This window comes from Microtus ochrogaster, linkage group LG1 (assembly GCF_000317375.1).
Source record: "Microtus ochrogaster isolate Prairie Vole_2 linkage group LG1, MicOch1.0, whole genome shotgun sequence".
Lineage (NCBI taxonomy): Eukaryota > Metazoa > Chordata > Mammalia > Rodentia > Cricetidae > Microtus > Microtus ochrogaster.
In genome coordinates, this window is record NC_022027.1 from 46720502 (window position 1) to 46740569 (window position 20068).

The window sequence follows — 20068 nt, forward strand, 5'->3', positions numbered from 1 at the left end:
TTAAGGCCGGCAAGGAAAATTAAGAAAGAAGGAAAAGACAAGGAAAAGGTGTCAGATGAAAATCCAGATGATATAGAAAAAATAAAGTCATATACGTATATGGAAAGTGAACCTGAAGATGATGTCTATTTAAAACGCTTGTACCCAAGGCGGATCTATGAGGTGGAGAAAGCTATTCACTTACTTAAGAAGTTTCAGGTTCTGGACTTCACAAATCCAAAGCAAGGCGTCTACCTTGATTTAACATTAGATATGACATTGGGGAAAAAGGTATGTAGCCTTGTGTTTTTATTAAAATAGACACATAAATTGATGCTTTTAAGTTTTAAAGTTCCGGGTAGGAGTAGGGGTAGAGAACATGTGATTTGAAAGTTGAAGCTGGGAGACTGGGGGTGGAAAGGGTTTACATGGAGATGGAGGTGGTGAAGGGGAGAGTTGGGGTGGGTGGAGAAGAACAACCAAAACTCAGGAGGTATTAAAAAGCCATAATTAAACTGGCTACTTCAGATAAGCTAATTTATGTAAAAGTAAAATTAAAAATTCCTTTTAATAATTTTTAGAAAGTCTGATGGTCTTTCTATGTTACTATACGAAAAATATTTCTTACAAAATATAAAATATGTTGAAAGCTTGCTAGGAAGTTGTCTTCTTTCCTTGGATTCCTTGCTTTGCCTTTTTATATTTCAGCATGCTCACTTTTATTATAAAGGTAAAATGTTGAGTTCGTATAGCTCCATTCAAGATTAAATATGGTTATATATATCAGCTTAGTAGGTGCTTCCTAATGACAGTCAGCATCACTGGGAACTTCCTGCAGCTAGTCACTTTATTCAGCAGTACTTTGCATTGACTTTTGCATTTAATTTTGTAATAATATCAGGAAATTGAGGTGCAGATGTAGACTATTTGGCATAAAAAAGAGTTAACTGAACCAAGGCTTGGGTCACTTCTTAGATAAATATCAACCATGTTATAATTTTTATTTTGTATATTACTGTTAATTATTCATATGAAAAGTTTTTATATTACCTTTTCTCAATAATGAGGGTATAAGACATAACGGTGTCTTGTAAGACCTCAGGCATCATTTGGACATGGAATCTATTTATAGAATATGATATTAATGATTTGATCTTTGTCTTAGTTTGCTAAGTTTTTGTTACCCCAGGGCTGCGAACTGACCCCAGGGCCTTGAGCATTGTAGGCAAGCAGCCTACTGCTCATCATTTAATGCCTCTCACCAAATATGTGTAGAGCAAGCCAGTATCCCCAGGTGCTAGTACTGCAGTTGTTCACCTTGGGAGACTACTGAAATCTACTGGGCATGTTAGTAGAAAAGGAATGCCCATCAGTGAAAGTAAGTTGGATGGCTGATATGAAGTGTACTGAAGAATTTATGCCTTCTGGTCTGAAAAATCCCCAGGAAACTATTGCTACCTGAAAAAAAATTTCTAAAAATAAAATCAATTTTATTAGAGGAACCGTTCCGTTTCTCTTCTGTCAGGCCTATGGAGGGCCTAGAACCTGTTTTCATATGGAATCTCCCTCAGAGATCTGATCAACAGATCTAGGTAGGTCCTTCACCAAAATGACTGAAGAGATTCATTCTGAAGTAAAGGATTTGTACTTAATTGGATGGTGTCTCAAATGATGCCATTGTTTATTTTGGATTTTCAATTCACTTCCCAAATACACCTGAAAGTGATGGTGATCTAGGTTACACTAAAATAGACTCTCCAAGAAGCTCTTTTCAGTCTTGGCTTTCTCTTGTAGATCTAGGGTTTGTATTTATAATTGCCTAGAGCCATGGTGTCCGTTAAGGGATCCTATCTTTCCTTAGGATGTCTAGCTGTTTTCTTCATCTTCCTTGAGTCTGTAATACATTTGAAAATTTAATTCAGGTTAACAAACATCTGTTGACATTCAGTTAATGGAAACTAGGTTTCCATTTATTCCCTGACTTTTTTTTCGATATCAAGAGAGATACAGATATGAATGTATATCCCAACGTTTGAGAAACTGATAAATGATTTAGATAGAAACCACATGCAATGGAGTATGAAGCTAGGAAGGGAGATTTAGATACTTATTTTTTAAAACAAACATATATAATGTCTTGAGCTTTAAATTATAACCAGAGAATGGTTTGGAATAGACGAGAGGAGCTAGTGCAGACTGAAAGAACTTAAAGCAGGAGTTGAGTGCGCGGTGCATCCCTATATTCCCAGTTGAGTGTGGCGGTGCATCCCTATATTCCCAGCACTTGAAAGCTGAGGCAAGAGGTCTTGATTTTCAAGTCTGCAGAAAGGCCTGTCTATCCTGCCAATGATCCAACAACCAAAACACCTCAAAAATGAAGAACATGTCAGTTATTTTTTTATATAGAATCCAGAAGATAATAGAAAAGATGAACTTTTTGTAATTATTTTCCTCCTTTGTATGTTTAGAAAAAAGTGGAGCCATTTGCCAGTGTTATTAGTTTACCGTACCCTTTTGCTTCAGAAGTCAACAAAGTTGCTGTGTTTACAGGGGTGAGTAATTTTGTCAGTAATTGTATAATTTAATTTTTAAGAAATTATTACTAATTAATGAAGGGAGTAGTGGAATATACTTAGAGGAAAATTGAGTATTCACGTTAGTCCTTTAAAGCTCAAAGCAGTGACTTATTTGAGAAGGAGATGCATATAGCATTCCTGCCACCATTACCAGGCCACCTCAGTAGTGTTCCATAGAACCTGAAGAGAGATATGGGCTGTGTCCTGGGTCTTCAGGTCTTTTTCAAACTCCTCAGAAACACCAGGGTTATTTTATACAACAGTGACCACTTACTGCTCTGAGTCTCCAGAAAACAAAAAGAGAGAAATGGGATATCTGGAAGGAAAATCACAAATACTGTTTTTCTTTGAAATTTTCAGACATGACTTACGTTTTAGATTCTTTTTGATTTATTGAATTTTTCCTCCTCATATCAGTTTTATAAAATGAAAGTTAGTAAAACTAAACGTATTTTAAGTTTTTGTTATTGACAGAACCAGAGATATGTCTCAGCTTAAAACAAATACCTGGTCGTGGAGCCAGCAGGCAAGGACATGATAAGTGTGGACACCAGCTCTGTGGGTTTCTGTGTTTTTGACAGTTGTTTATAATATACTAACCTCTTTGCTTAGTTTTTCTTTCATAACTGAGACTTTTTATATTTTCTCTGTTTTACTCTGGAGGAAGAAACTGTGTTCTTTCCAGTAAGTGGGGATTATAGTTGTCGGAGTGTATTGCATGATGTTTGGCTCTTTTTGAGGGGCCCATCACCCAAATACCAAATAAATCATACACAGAGTCTTATTCTTACTTAGAATCACCTGGCCTTAGCTTGGCTTGTTTCTTGCCAGCTTTTTAAATAATTACCCTGACTACCTTTAGCCTCTGGGCTTTTTCCTTTTCTTACTTCTGTGTATCTCCCTTTCACTCTTACTCTGTGGCTGGCTGTGTGGCTGGTCCCTGTCCTCCTCCCCTTGTTCTTTTGTTGCTCCTTCTATTTATGTTTTCTGCCTGCCAGCCCCGCCTACTTGCTCCCCTCACTGTTGGCCATTCATCTGTTTATTAAAATCGTCAGGTGTTTTAGACAGGCACAGTAACACAGCTTCACAGTTAATCAAATGCAGTGTAAACAGAAGTCACACACCTGAAAATAATATTCCCCAACAGGCGCTTCAAGTGCTCCAGTAACTAAGGGAGTGAAATATATTCCCAGAAAACAAAAGAGAGAAATGGGATATCTGGAAGGAAAATCACAAATACTGTTTTTCTTTGAAATTTTCAGACATGACTTACATTTTAGATTTTTTTGATTTATTGAATTTTTCCTCCTCATATCAGTTTTATAAAATGAAAGTTAGTAAAACTAACCATATTTTAAGTTTTTGTTATTGACAGAACCAGAGACATGTCTCTTGCTGGGTTCTTTTTGCTTGATTTTGAGTCAGGGTTCATAAACATAGACCTAGCTGTTTTGGAACTTGCTGCATAGACCAAGCTGGTCTCGAACTCATAAGAGAGATCGGCTTGCCTCTGCCTCCTGAGTACTGGGATTAAGGGCGAGTGCCATCACTCTGGGCACTTGCTAGGTTCTTTATATGTCATCAAGATGTATTTCTTCTGTCAGTCAAATACTCCAGTGACACACAAATTGAAGTTTTTTTTCAGAATGTAATGTATCTAATGCAGTAATTGAAAATTGATGCATTTTCAATTAGAAATGAAACAATTTTGATTATAATTGATGTTTCTGACAGTTATTGAGAATATAATGAATTTGTTTAAAAATTATGTTTAAACTATTATGCTTTGGTAGAATGCATCAGAGATTAAAATAGCAGAAGAGAATGGAGCTGTGTTTGCAGGAGGAGCAGATCTGGTTAAGAAGGTATTGTGTTTTATGTTCATTGGCTATAAAGATTATTCTGATAGTTCTGCTATCCACTAATTTATTTTGTGTTTATGGGGTTTTTGTCTGCATGCATGTCTGTTCTTCATGGTGCCCTTGGAGGCCTGAAGAAGGTGGGGATTCCTTGGGACCAGAGATACATTACAGATAGTTAATAGCTGCCTTGTGGTTTCTGGGAATTGAATTAAGGTCTCCTGAAAGAGCAACCAGTGCCTATAACTGCTGAGCCATCTCTCTCTCACCCCGTCCATTAATTTATTGTGTTTGCACATAATCAGTGGGAATAGATCATCTCCAAAATAGTACGTTTATAAAAAGAGGAAATTTGTTTTGTATTTTCTTCAGTTTCAAATCTAAGAAAAAGCCACCAAAACTTTTAACCATCGATTACTTCACACATTCATCCATTTGTTTATTCTTTACTGTTGTCATGAAAGTTTTGTGAATAAATTATAAAGGCCAATATTACTCTGGTTTTGAATGTGAGATTTAAAATGAAATCTAAATATTAGCACACACAAATATCTCATTCATATTTTAAAAGCTAAGTATCTTTTTCTCTCTGGGAATGAAATTATCATTTACTTGATATTTATCTCCATAGCATGATATTTCCTCTGAACACTTGCTCCCCAGCCCACTTGAAGTGGCAAGGCTGGCTTAGCATGATAGCTGAGGAGTAAGTAGCACACCTTCAGGAAATAATAGCCTGGGGAGCCTTTTATAAAGAGAATGGCTTTTTTTTTTTAAGGTAGGAAGGGACATAATAGTTATTTCTAAAATTACAAAAAGGTTTTCCTTAACATTTTCTGGGAGTCCCTCTTCTAAATAAGTTAATTAAATTACACTATGAATGGGGGTGGGCAACAGGGAGACAGGAAAAACTGATTTAAAAGTGATGTGGGATGCCCTTCTGTATTCTGTATTCTGTTGCTTTTATTGGTTAATGAATAAAGCTGCTTTGGCCAGTGGCTTAGAAGAATAAAGCCAGGCTGGAAGAGATATAGAGAGAGAGTAGGCGGAGTCAAAGAGATGCCATGTAGCTGCTGAAGGAGAAGGACATGCAGGAACCTTAGGAGCCTTATTGGTAGACCACAACCTTGTGGCAAAACACACAAATTGATAGAAATGGATTAGGATGTAAGAGCTAGCTAGAAATACTCTAGAGTCATTGGCCAAACAATGTTGTAATTAATATAGTTTCTATGTGATTATTCAGGTCTGGGTGGCCAGGAAATGAAAGAGCAATCTCTGCCTACAGGAAATTTGTGTCCTTTGTTGAATATCCAGATCTTTTGCTTGACTTACTGGGCAAGTCCTTCAGGGTACACAGCATGCCAGCAGTGTTCTAAATCTGATGGTGGTGGTTTGGTTTTGTTTTCTTTCTTTTTTTTTTTTTTCAAGACAGGGTTTCTCTGTGTAGCTTTAGAGCCTGTTGAGGAACTCCCTCTTTAGACCAGGCTACCCTGGAACTCAGAGATCCTCCTGCCTCTGCCTCAGTGAGGGTATTAAAGGTGTGCGCCACCACCGCCCAGCTGTCTGATGGTGATTTTCTTTCTTTTTCTTTCTTTTTTTTTAAGGGCATTGGAGATAGTTTATCCTGGAGCCAAATTTGATTGACCAGGGCTAGGAACCAAATGAGGTTATACCTCATTTTATGTTCCCACATGGAAGTAATTTTGTCATCCATCTAGGGGCCTCAATTGGGTTCTTTTGCTTTTCTGGTTAGAGATTTAAAAAGGCAAGAAAAATTTCAGGGGCAACAGGTAGCAGCAAAGAAATCTGGAACTCAGCAGACAGGAGCAGACACATCATTAGCTGAAGAAAGGCTTTTATGGGGTGAGCAAACACACACACAAGGACACAGAGCTGAGGAGGGGACTCAGGAAGCTGAAGCCCAGCTTCTCCCTGGGAGTTGCTTTGAAGAGTCTTCCTCCCTTGTTTAAGGTTGTTATGTAAACATTTCTCCGTCTGGCTTGAACTTGTTGAGCCAGTCCAGCCACAACAGGAGAGGCCTGGAGCCTTTATGCAATCTTCAGTGTTCAAAGTGAGCACACTGGGGACGTGGGAATGGATGGACCTTGCTTTAACACAGGTTCTCGACTGAGTCCAAGTGTAGTATCCCATTCTATCTGTATCATTTTCATTATTTAAAAACTACTGAAGGGATTTTGATTGATGAAATGTAAATACATGCAGGTGCTAGGGAATTTGAGAGTAGGGCTTGTCCTCTGGAGCCAGAAAATTAACATCACCAAGCGTGCGCCACCTCTCGTCTGCTCTCAAGCTGTCAGAGCCACTCCTTCAGTTCAGCTCTCAAGTGGTCCAGTTCCTCACGGAGGAGAATGTGTTGCACAGCCTCACTGTTCAGTAAAGGAAGCATCGGAAATAGAAACCTAAATAAGAAAATCTAAACGTGATTTTTGGTATATAAATATTGTAGGTACATAATTTTCTTTAAGAGCCCTGGTGGTGGCTGCATTTCCTTGGGTAAGTTATCTTAACCAGAATGCTCTTCCCGTCAAGTGTTTGACAGTTCCATGGTAGTTTTAGAAGGTATTCATTCAGGTTCCATGGTAGTTTTAGAAGGTATTCATTCAGCTTATGAAGTAAGTTCAAAACAGTTTTTCAGGTAAATCATGGTTGTAGATTTACAATCACTGTTCTATACATTCATTTATTGCAATACTCGAGTTTGAACCCAGGGCCTTAAACAGGCTAGGCAAGTGTTCTAAGACCAAGTAATACTCTAAGCCCCCATTCCTGTATTCCTAAATTAGTACACTGTTTTTCTTAGTATTTAGCTGGAGAGATGACTCAGCAATTAAGAGCACTGGCTGCTCTTACAGAGGACCCAGGTTCAGTTCCCAGAATCCACATGGTGACTCAAAACCTTCTGTAACTCCAGTTTCAGGGAATCCTATGCCCTCTTCTAGCCTCCATGGGCACCAGACATACATGTGATGCACAGACATACATGCAAGCAAAACATTCATACCCTTAAGAATAAAGACAAAATCTTTTTATAAAAGAAAATGTAAAGTAGGCTATAATCACTGAACTTTGAATCATTTCTAAGCTTTTAATTTATTTATTAAATTCATTTCATTTTGAAATGTCATACATATATTTGGCTCAGAGTTATTTGAAAGTAATGTTTTTTTCTTGTTTGTAAGAGCATATTTCTATCTACCTATTCATCTTATTCTAAGATGAGTTCCTAAGGTTAATTGTAGCATGACATTCACAATAATTTTTAACTTAAAGGAACATGTTGTAGAAGTAGTTTTAGGAAGCCTGTTAATGAAAGCTGTTTACCCCTCTCCAATTTTAATAGACTTGAATTCTTCTGTGGGAGATGCGTGTGAGTTGGATACATACCAATGTTATGTTCTAACTTATAACACCATTTGCCTAGCATAATCTCATGGTAGAATTAAAACCATTAATTGTGTTTAAAAATGGATGCAGCTATTTTTAAAATATAACAAAGTGTTCTGATATTTTTCATATCTGGTGACTATATTTATATAATTCTGTTTTTGAAGAAAAGTATGTATAATAGAACTTTTTCAAATCATGCTGAAATTACTTGTCTGAAAAGGTAAAGGTTTTTTTTTTTTGTAAAGAGCTGTTTCTGTTTTTCTCTGGTTTTCAGATCTTGGATGATGAGGTTGTTGTGGACTTTTATGTAGCTGTTCCAGAAATAATGACTGAGCTTAACCCATTAAGGAAGAAACTGAAGAAAAGATTTCCAAAGGCTACCAGAAGTAAGGGAGAATGTTTGTTATTTTAATATGCTATCAGCCGCTTTCTTTATAATTTTGTTTGTAAGAAAGCAAAGCTGCTAATATGTTTGTAGATCAAATATTATACCTAGTATTTGAAAATGATGTATGCAGCTTTATTTTTTCCTCTTTTGCATTCATATTATTGTTACAGTGTAATGTGAGTAGCTACTGACTGATAATACTGTAGAGTGTAGCCTCGCTGTACATTAGTGGAACGTACTTACTACTAAGAACACTGTCGTCATATCATTTTGTTGACATTTATACTCCTGTATCAGCATGTACATAAATGTATATATATGAGCATTTGGCTTTGTAGGTATTTCCCCTTAGTAGAATTTTTCTTTATGAATACTTCCTTCTTAAGAAATACAGTAAAATGCTGCAAGTGTTATAAAATGAGAGATATGAATTGATGAATTCCTAAGATAACAATGAATGGATATTCAGTGGGGGCTTATTTAAATATAGGTGGGGAAGAAAGCAACACATCATGAATGAGGTAACTTATTTATCTATTTAGTTTTTATTTAACTTCTTTATTGATTCTTTGGGAATGTCACATCATCCACCCCAATTTCGCCCACCTCACAGTGCCCCACATCCTTCCCTCACCCCTGCAGTGCCATTCCATGAAAGAAAATTTAAAAAAGAAATCAAAACAAAGCAAAGCAAGCAAAAACCTCTCTGCTTCTTCTTCCCCACCTCTCCAACGGAATGAGGTGACATTTAAGCTGTTACCAGTATAATTGGATGAATTAGTTGAGAACTAATACTGTAAGTATAAAGAGTATATTAACCACAGGCACTGAAGTAGGCTAGAAAGTATAGGCTGGCTCCAGTTAGGTCTTCTCAGCTGTAGGCATGGTGCCTCTACATAGATGTGGAGGTGAGCCGTGGGAAATGAGCGATGTTGGGTAGATTAATGCTGTTTTGAGGGAGTCTTTGAATTAGGAGTTAATGAGCATGGGCTTATTTTCCTATTGTCATGAATCATTTAGATGTTGTAAGGTGTGCTGTGACATGATCTTTTTTCTAGAGCAGCATAGGAGATCCTGGTTTGGATTGAAACTAGAGGGAGGGAGCCCTGTTAGGCTGCAATTGCCAGAGACTGATACGGGTAATGTTTAAGTTCTGCAATTGTGAAGACTGAATGAAGAGTACAGTGTTAGTGACTAAATAGGAAAGGAGTGGTTGATGGGGAGAGTTGAAGAGTCAGCTGAGGCCTTTACACCAGGCATTTCCCCTGACAAGTGGTGTCACACTCATAGAACTGGTGCATTTGTTGTAGGTGGTGCTGAATGTCTGGTATAGATAAGGGTTTTTCTATAAGGTATTGTAAATAAAACAAGTTTTTATTTTTTAAAGTTTGTTTTGATAATTTGTTGTTTTCAAATATCTCCAGTAGACTAAAAAAAAAAAACTAAAATTCTTCCTACATATTAGCCACTAAGATATCTAGTCGTACTCTAATTAAATATAATTCAAATGGACTCAAATTCTTTTATTCTACTATGGTTTTGTTACTTTTGTAGCCTGCATTAAATGATACCTTACTAAATGTAGGTGGGACTTGGCATTTTTCATAGAGATTTCCATTGCAGCTCTCTTTGTTGTTAGGAATCAGACTCACATCTTTCCTAAGTCAGGCCTGTAATTGAATATTATTGGGCAGAAAAAGCAGCCAGCAGCTCTAATGGAGGCTGTGAAAGGGGAGACTCATGGTACTGATGCCCTCTGGGCCACCACTGTAACTTCTCAGCTGGTTCTCAGGCTCTAACTGCTGCCTTTGCCACTCTGCTCTCTAGAACTTCCGGGTGATTCCGTTTCCATCATTCTTTTCATCATCACCTGCTGGTGTTTAAGTTTGGAAGGGTTCTTCTCATTATCATCACATTTTTTTCTTTTTTAAATTGTAGAAGGTTTTTAAACAACTTCTTTATTCCAAATAGCAAATTTCCTGTTAAAGTGTTTATTTTTATCAGTGGGGTTTATTTTACTTTCATAATGAACCACACCTTCCCTGACCGTGTGTCTCCTTAATGTGTGTCCCTCGACTATATGCTTAAGAAGGCTCCTGGAAAAATATCAGCACCCCCATTTCTTAATGTTTTCTTTTCACCCGCAGGGTCTGCTCCTTAGAACTAGTAAACATTTGTGTTCTGTAAGCATGAAAACAAACTATTAGCCTGTCAGAATGTTCAAACAGAACACACCAGATGTGCATGAGAACAGACGAGCTTGTATTATGCATTTTTATAGCTTGTTCAGATTATTTTTTCAGAATATTTGATTCCCTTTTGATCCAACAAAACCCACTGAGGTAGAATAGAAGTTCTGGAGCTGCAGCTAGAACTGGTCTCTGCAGCGACGTTCATTGGTTCCCGCAGCATCTCAGTTTACCAGCAGGAGCGGGAATGATCATCTCTGCTTATCCAGTGTGCACACTGCACAGCATGTTTCTAAATTTCTTATATAACTACAGTCAGTTTCACTTTTTCAAATTCCTGTTTGGCTTGTTTTCTAAGTACTTCTTTTTTGCTTCATGAAATATATTTAAAACTTGCTTGAAAGAAGTTCAGCTTCATTTTGCTAATTATTTCCCCTTCACCTTCTCCAAGAGCTCTTTAAAATTCTTACATCATCACTTTAGATATTTTTCTTTAATGTGGTGTATGTGTATGTGTTCATGTATGTTCTGGAGTGCTGTCACACTGGGCTCTGGCTCTAAGCTTTTCTTTCGTTCCTTTTCACAGATTGGAAATTTAGCTGGGTGGGATCTTGTCCTGAGGTCACCACTCCCTTTATTTTGTATTTAGCTCTATTCCTCTTCCTGGTGCTTTTTTTCTCCTCCAGGTTTACATTTTGTAATTTGCCCTGTCAGCTTGGTCCATTTTTTTTTTTTAATCATAAATCTTCATTAGAGTTACCACTAACACCCACATAACAAGGCTATACCAGGCTGTTTTGAGATTTTTCTCTGCTCATGAATTAATCCAAATTTCTTCACTGTAGCCTCAGGCAGACTCTTTAGACAAAGGGCAAAAGCAGCCACTCCCCCCCCCCCCCATATCACAATAAAGATCTCTAGGCAACATAATAAAGTTCTTTTCCTCTGAAACCTCTTGAGCCAGCCCCCCACAGTTAAAATCATTATCAGAGCCATTGTCTTCAATGCCCCTACTAGTATAGCAGTGCTTAATGTATTCATTTCACTGCTTTCCTAACTCAAAGTATCAAAGTCCAAATTCCTCCAAACAAAAACATGGTCAGGCCTATCACAGCAATGCCCCAGTCCCTGATACCTGCATCTGTGTTTGTTAGGGTTTTCTTTGCTGTGAATGACCATGGCTACTCTCATTTAATTGGGGTGGCTTACAGTTTTAGAGGTTTAATCCATTATCATTATGGTGGGAAGCAAGGCAGCATGCAGGCAGACATGAAGCTAGCAAAGGAGCTGAGAATTTTTCCATCTTGACTCACAGGCAGCAGGAAGTGGTCTAAGACATTGGGTGTGGCTTGAGCATGTGTGAGACCTCAAAATTCGCCTTCCCAGTGACGTGCTTTCTCTAACAAGGCCACACCTACTCCAACAAAGCCATACCTTCTTATAGGGTCTTTTGAGGGCCATTTTCTTTCAAACCACCACAGAGGTGATTGTATCAGGTGTAAGACTCATAAACATTTCAGTTATTTTAAAGTACTGTTCAAGTCTTAAAATAGCATTTTGTGTTTTCAAGTATTGCTTCTATTACTGAAATTGAACGCTTAGTTTATAGGAGGAAAAATGCAAAAACTGTTTTCTACGCCCATACTAGTTTAAAAACTATTCATATGTAAAAAATCCATTAGTGATTAAATACTGTTATTATAATAATAGATTAATTATGAGTGCCTTATGGATAATCCTGATATGAACTTTGTTTTGATTTCTTTATTTCAGCCTTAGGGTCTGCTGTGCTGTTTCTGACATAATGCACATACTGAGTTCTTTCTTTACTTTCTTGGGTCTTGGATTTATTTGTGTGTGTGTGTGTGCGCGTGCGTGCGTGCGTGCCTGCCTGCCTGCCTGTCTATCTGCAGTATTCTTTGCTTATTTTCTTGGCACACTTTCTTATTCAGATATTATTTGAACAGGAGTACCATGACCATTAAATGAAAAATAATTACTCTCAACTTTCTGTTATCTACAGATTTTTCATTATTGAGTCTTTGTATTCTTTTTAGGACTTAGCACACCTAGCAGCAACAACTTCTCTTTCTCCTGCTCCTTCTTCTGTAGTATGTGTTCAGTTTCTACTATTAAAGCAAAGATACCTTCATGTTAGCTGTTGTTATTGTCATATGGCCTAGAATGATATCTGGCTAAGGATAGTCTCTACAAATGTTTGCAACTAAAGACCATTTAATGCAGGATTTAGTTGAAAGAAGATACAGAGTTAATAATTCCACTGAACTATGGATTAAGTGTAATTTACATATTTAAAATATAATTGTGTTAATACTAATTGAGCACTGATTATGCCCACTGGATGTGGTGGCTTTGAACAGGAGGGAAAGTCTTTGATGTCATGGAGCAGTTAGACAAACCAGCTTAACAGTAGCACTGTTAACCACACCCAGATTTGTTTTGTCAAACAGAGAACACTTCCCTGCCATTCAAGCCTTTCTTTGGTTGAGCTACCCTTGTTGTGTAGTCTCAGTTCTTTGTCCTTATACCAGTTTTTAAAATAGTGGCCTTTAGTGATTTGCTGCTTCCACTTCTTACCAAGTATTATTCTTGCTTCCTGTCTCCTCTCTCAGTTATCTGAAATAGTGCTCTCAGTTACAGTCACAGGCCATTGCTTCCCCAGATTCTAATGTCAGTTCTTAGTTTTCACCATTTCATAAAATTTCAGCATGTTCAGTTCTAACTAGCTTCTTTCTGTCTTTTCTTTCTTGCCTGCCAGCCTTGTTTTCTGTAGTAAAGGAAAAAAAGATACATTTAGAATAAAAGACTGAATCATGATTATTATGGAAGCAGTAGAGAGTGTTAGAGGGAGAGGAAGGCAGGAAGGAAAGTGAAGCGTATAAAACAGACAAGAAAGTAGAGAGCAAGTGCATGTCAGTAGAAGAAATCAAAGCCACGGTAATTTGATGTCTGTCCCTTCTGAGAAACAGGATAGAGTATAAGCCTCTCAGCCTTGGCTCTGTCCCTGTGGACTTCAGTGACTCTGTGACAAGGAAGTGAAGGCAGCAAATCACTAAGGACCGTTAATTCTTATCTAAAAATGTGTTACATGCTAACAAATGCCCAATAATTTTTTTTGATAATGTAGACAGAGTTAGCACCAACTATATACAAAAAGTTCACACTGTGTGTACACCAAATTCCTAAGATTTCTAAAAGTGACTATTCATTTATACAATTATTTTAGGGGAACTTATATGTGGTTTCTACCATTACATATGTCATTTCTACCATTACAGCCCATTTGTTAAATAAATGGGTAATTACTGAGTACTTACTATGTTCTGAAAATTGAAAGATTAAAAGACAGTTTACATTTTTTTGTTGTTTGTTTTAGAGACAGCATTTCTTTTTGTAGCCCTGACTGTCCTGGAACTAGCTCTGTAGACCACCAGACTAGCCATGAACTCACAGAGATCCACCTACTTCTGCCTCCTGAATGCTGAAATTAAGGGCATGCACCACCATCACTCAGCTGACAGGTCACATTTTTAAGAAAATACATATTGACAGAAGAGACAGAGAAGAATAAACTTAAGCATCAAAGTCACATGGGTATTAGGAAATACACAACGTACTTCTGAGAGTAAATATCTACTTCTTAGAATCATGTAAAGAAGATAACAGTTGAGACATTAACCATGAATGGGCATTTTCCAGAAGTTTTAAGCCACTTTCTGTCATTTGGATGTGGAGTGTTATCAAATAGTGGTAGTTAACGAGGTTAGACAGTGATAGACAGTGGGCCAGCCATCGTGCGCTCTGCGCTATTCCACAGAGATTAGATTTGATCCTTTTTGTAGATGAGAACCATTGAAAACCTTGTTAAGAATCATGTAAGTCATGGGTTAGAAATGTGAAGATATAGAAACTTAAATGGGAAATATTCGGGAGGCTATTGTAGTGCAGATAACAGAGAGAATAAATTTTGCAATAGTAGTGAAGACAGAAAAAGAAGAATGTTAAGGGATGTTGAAGAGGCAGGATCAATAAAAACTGTGGTTAAATATGAAGTGTAAAGGAATCTGGAATGATTATCATTTTTGTCATATGAAGTATAGTGAATATTGTTTTAAAGACAAATATATAGAAAGTAAATGAGGTTTTAACATGACAGTCACCACAGTGTTAAGATGGCAGAGAAATAAAGATTAGTTGATTGATATTATATATAAACATGAAGTAATTTATGATTTTAAAAAAGGTGATCTTTGTAATTTCCAGAACATGTTTAAAAGGCATATAACTTAAATCAAAATATGGAATAAAAGAGACATGGTTTTTATTTGTTTAAAACAAAAAAAATGGCTGTATAAGAAGTACAAAGGAACAATCATGATGCAATGGTGGAAAGCATGTCAATGTCTGATTCCCACTGGGCATGTGTCAGTTGGAAATGCACTGCTCACTCTGACCAGAAGGTAGCTTATGAGGTCATGCAAACGAAAAAGAGTCAAGAGAATGTCATTGGCTATATTGATGCCAGACAAAATCATTCTTTAAGGTGAGAACTGATACTGGAAAAGTTGGATAATTATTAATAATAATAATAATGATAATAATAATAAAAGTACATACTCATCTACAAACAGAGCCCCAAAACATATGAACTAGAATCAGACAGAATTAAAAGGAGACATAAAGTGACTCTTAATAGCACTCTGCTGTACCCGTAGGTCAGTTTCTCATTACGCCATCATCCGAGAAGCTTCCCCTGCAACAAATGGGAACTAATAGAGACCCATAACTGGACCATGTGCAGAGTGAGCGAGCCTGGGACATGGAGTCCTAAATGGGATATCTCCTTCAAACCCTCCCTGCAGGACTCGGAATTATGCAGAAGAGAAGGCAGGAGATTTTAAGAGCCATAGGGGGATAGATGATACGAAGAACACACTGTCTTCTAGACACGAAAGGACTGATGCACATGAACTCACCAATACTGTGGCAGTGTGCACAGGACCCGTACAAATCCAAACCAGACAGGGTCCCAGTGCTGGGATGCAAAAGTAGACAATGGCACCATCCCCAACCAAGAAACTATCTCCAATTAACAGCCTCTCATAGAGGAAGATATAGTTTCTCCACGGGAGTCTTACTGGGCATACAAAACCACACTTCAGGGCAGGTTCCATGCCCAGCAGTAAAATGAACTCAAAGGTATTATTATTTTTTGATTATATGTTTGGTTTCCTGTTTTAAGTTGTTTTGTATGTCTGTCTGTCTGTCTGTCTGTCTCTTTGTGTATCTATATTTGTATGTGTTTTTTTCTGCTCTTTTCCTAGTTTCTTTTTTTTTGTTTGTTTATTCATTTTGTTTTTATCCTTGTTTTCCATTTTTTATTTGTGTGTTTGTTTTCTTGGTGTGGAGGGAATTGGAAGGGTAGGGAAATGGAAAGGATCTGGGAAGAGATGAGAGAGGAAACCTTGATCAGAATATATTACATGAAAGTTACCTTGGTTTTTCAATTAAAAGTTTTTAAAAATTCAAGGTAAGTATTGTATACTTTAACATTTCATACTAAACTTTTTTTTGAAATTTATTTATTTAGTATACAGTGTTCTGTCTGCCTGTATGCCTGCAGACCAGAAGAGGGCACCAGATCTCATTACAGATGGCTGTGAGCCACCATGTGGGCGCTGGGAATTGAACTCAGGACCTCTGGAAGAGCAGTCAGTGCTCTTAACCTCTAAGCCATCTCTCCAGCCCCCATACTAAAACTTTTAAAATTTGTGTTTGTGTGTATGTAGTAATATTTTGTTTGTAATCTAACAAATAAAGCTTGCCTGGAGATGAGACTGCAGAGCTAAACCACTAGTTAAACATAGAGGCCAGACAGTACTGGCACATGCCTTTTAATCTTAGCACGAGGGAGGTGGAGATAAGGAATATGGCTGGCTGGAGTGAGGACTGTAAGGTGGGAGGAAACAGAATCTGGAGGATGCAGTCTAAGGGTTTAGTCTGAAGATGTTGTCTGAGGATTTGTAGAGACAGGATCACCCTTTGGTCTGAGCATTGGTAGAGGTAGGAACTTTAGTCTGACTCCTCTGCTTCTCTGATAGCTGACTCCTGGATAGTAGTAGTAGTAGTAGTAGTAGTAGTAGTAGTAGTAGTAGTAGTAGTAGTAGTAGTAGTAGTAGTAGTTATTTGAGACAGGAATTCTCTGTGTAGTTGTGGTGCCTGACCTGGGACTAGCTCTGTAGACCAGGCTGACCTCGAACTCACCGAGGTCCTTTTGCCTCTGCCTCCTGAATGCTGGGATTAAAGGTGTGTGCCATGACCAGCTGGCTCTGGGCTTTTATTATTAAAAACAGACTGTGTGTTACATGTGTATGTGTGCATGTAGAGGGGAGGCACATGTGCATGTGCAGAGGTCAGGGTTTGACCAAGTTGTCTTCCAGACTCACATGATGGTTGGCAGAAGTCTGTTATTTGCAGGCTGCTGCTGGATTGAGGACGCCATTATTCCTGCTGATTTTGGAGTTCCTTACTCCGTGTCCTCTTCATATAAGCCGATAAAGAAGAGAGGTTCCTCCAGAACGGCACTGTAGTATTTATTATATAATGCAGTCTGTGTATATCATTCCGTTGCTTGGTTAGAAGGCAGGTTGCAGACCTCATCCACACCCAGTGGGAAGAGAGCACCCACTGTCATGAACTAGAAACGGGGACCATAGCAACCTCCCTAACATTTGTCTGCCACAGCTTATTTGCTGTTTTTTCACATAGAACTTATGTTTATTTCAGTCATTAATTTTGCTAATTGTTTAGACGCTGTAATAACTTTGGATTTTTCTGATTTTTCTAACCAGATTCCATTGGTCGTGACATCCCAAAAATGCTTGAATTATTTAAAACTGGACATGAAATTATGGTAGATGAAGAAAGGCAGAACTTTCTCAGCACCAAAATAGCAATAGTAAGTTATAGTTGCATCTCTCCTTTGTTCAGATGCCCATCCCTGACCTTGGAATTTTCCTTTGAACTGGTGTCAAATACACAAGTAAAGAATCTCGTTCTGTAAATTGAGCTAACCAAGTTTAATGGTATTTGAGAGTTTCTTCCTCTAGAGCATGCTATAGCACAGGTACATGCATGCACACATGTATTTATGTTTATACAACACACACACACAGAATGTGCAAACTTAGGATATTTCTTCCTGTGTTATGGGCTTATCACTGGCATTTACTGGCTTTTTGCCTAACCTATCTGCTCTAACATACAAGTTTTTTGTCATTTAATATTTAAGTTTTTAGGAGTTGTAAGACTTGAATCTTATATATACTTACAGATTGCTGAGCATACATACACACACACACACCACAAAATGGATTAATTCGCCTGATGTGGGATGGCCTTCTGTATTATGTGTTGCTTTTATTAGCCGATGAATAAAGCTACTTTGGCTTATGGCAGGGCAGAATATAGCTAGGCTGGAAGAGATATAGAGAGTAGGTGGGACCAGGGAGATGCCATGTAGCTGCCGAAGGAGAAAGACGCTGGAATTCCAGAACCTAACCAGTAGGCCACAGTCTCTTGGTGATACACAGATTAATAAAAATGGGTTAATTTCAGATATAAGAGTTAACCATGAATATGCATAAGCTCTTGACCAAACATTGTTGTAATTAATATGGTTTCTGTGTGATTATTTGGGTCTGGCCAGCCGGAACGATTTTTCAGCCTGTATCTACATAATGGCACCCAAGGGAACGAAGGAGCACTCTCTGTCTACATTCGCTTTATTTCAATTAATTGTGTCTAGTGTTTTAAAGTCATTTACATACTTGTAGAACATGCTGGATGTCAGTTTCTAATATCATTTTTAGGGCATTAATATAGGTCCATTAGAATTATAGAGTTGTGTTTTTAAATAAATAAGCATTTGGAACATTAAAGTTATTATTATGTTATTTGCAACTGTTCTTTGTACTGAAGAATCTCCAAAGGTGTCTATTAATAACTATACGAGTAGTAGTCTTTTACTGATAACAAGATTTAATGCTTTCCAAGTGTCTGGTGCTATTCTAAATGCTTTTGTTTGTTAAATCTTTTTGTTGAGCTTTATTTCTAATAATTTTTAAATTTTTTGAGATTATAATATAATTACATAATTTTCCTTTGTTTTTCCTCCCTGAAGCCCAATCCCCTATTCTTTTCTAAATTCATGGCCTCTTTGTGTATGTGTGTGTGTGCACATGCATGTATATAAACTAGTGCATACAAGTGTGTGAGTGCATGTATATTTCTAAATATATAACTACAACCTGTTCAGACCATAGGATGATTACGTATATGTATATGTTTTCAGGGCTGACTCTTCGGTTATTGAATAATCAGTTGGTGTGTTCTCTGGGGAAGACTGTTTCTCTCCCCTCAGCATTAATTGCCTATTGTACTTTGTGTGGTGTTGATGTCTCATGAACATTTCCCATTCCATGCTTGCATGCCTATTTGATGTCATTCTTTAGCAGGTCGTGTTTAGGCAGCCATGTTGGTGAGACTTTATAGGTGTAGCTTCTCTTCCATTTCTAGGAGACACAGTCTCACAGCAGGCTCCCTGTTCCTCTGACTCTAACAGTCTTTCACCCTGTCTTCTGCACTAATTCCTGATCCTTGCATGTAGGGATTGTGGTGTCTATGTATCAGATGAAAATCAAGCCCAGAAGAGGTAAAACCATCACCTCCATTTTATAGATAAAAGTACAGAAGGCCACAAGGTTGAAAACCATTTCAAAGTCTCATAGTTAAAATGAGGGAATTTATTTGAACCTTAACAGTGTCTTCAAGCATGTAGTCTCTGTACTCTGCTCACAGAGTTAAAATAATTTGAATAGCTCTTAGCCTTTCTTTCTCTCCTTTTGTTTCACTCTAAGGAGGAATTTCACATCATAGGCAATAGTTGGTAGTCCACGTTAACTGAACCACGTCCACTATAGATTATCTAGACAAAGCACTCTGTGCACTTACGGTGGAACACTTGCCTTAGAAAGGAAGCAGAGCAGATCTGTGCAGCCATTGGGAAGTCCCACTTGGCACATTGTCTTCAAGGCTCAGCTCTCATTTACTTGGCCTGAGCTCTGCTAGACTCTGATGTTGAAATTTCCTAGTTCCCAAAGGCCCTTGGCAATGCTTCTTGTTTCTTAGGGTTGACAGTGTTGTAATCCAAACACAAACAAACAAGAGCCCAAATGTAAAACTCCAGAGAGTCTTTTGGAGCTGCAGAGACTTGTCTGATACTTGTCGTGCTGTTTAAGGCAGACTTTAGGCGAGTTTCTCAAGGTTGTGTTCTGATTGTCCTTGTCTACATAGTATAATAATGTCTATTTCACATACAATTTTAGAATGGTGACATCATCTCTGTTCTTGTTTGTCTTTGAGGATCATAGAATAGCCTTATAAAACTCTTCCTAGCTGGATTAAATCTGCCTTTTTCTTAAGGTATATTTTCAGTATATTCTGTAGTTAATAATTTATTAGGTTCTAAAGTGTGAGAAACCATAGTGTCTCATTCTTTTCTTTCCTTTTGTCGTTTTTCTTATCTGAGAGATACCATAGTGATTAAAATATAGGCTCTGAATTAGACTGTGAGACTCTTTTGGA

The 20068-nt window shown here is 37.7% G+C and overlaps 1 protein-coding gene across 1 annotated transcript in view; it reads left to right on the plus strand.

Moving 5' to 3' along the window:
• The window catches only part of Mrpl1 (mitochondrial ribosomal protein L1), a 52975-nt gene that overhangs the window by 15084 nt on the left and 17823 nt on the right, over positions 1-20068 (plus strand). Inside the window, exons 3-7 of the mRNA XM_005359520.3 lie at positions 6-270; positions 2448-2531; positions 4349-4420; positions 8100-8211; positions 17275-17381. Of these exons, the coding sequence (XP_005359577.1) occupies positions 6-270; positions 2448-2531; positions 4349-4420; positions 8100-8211; positions 17275-17381 (640 nt within the window). The remainder of the gene's footprint in view (positions 1-5; positions 271-2447; positions 2532-4348; positions 4421-8099; positions 8212-17274; positions 17382-20068) is intronic.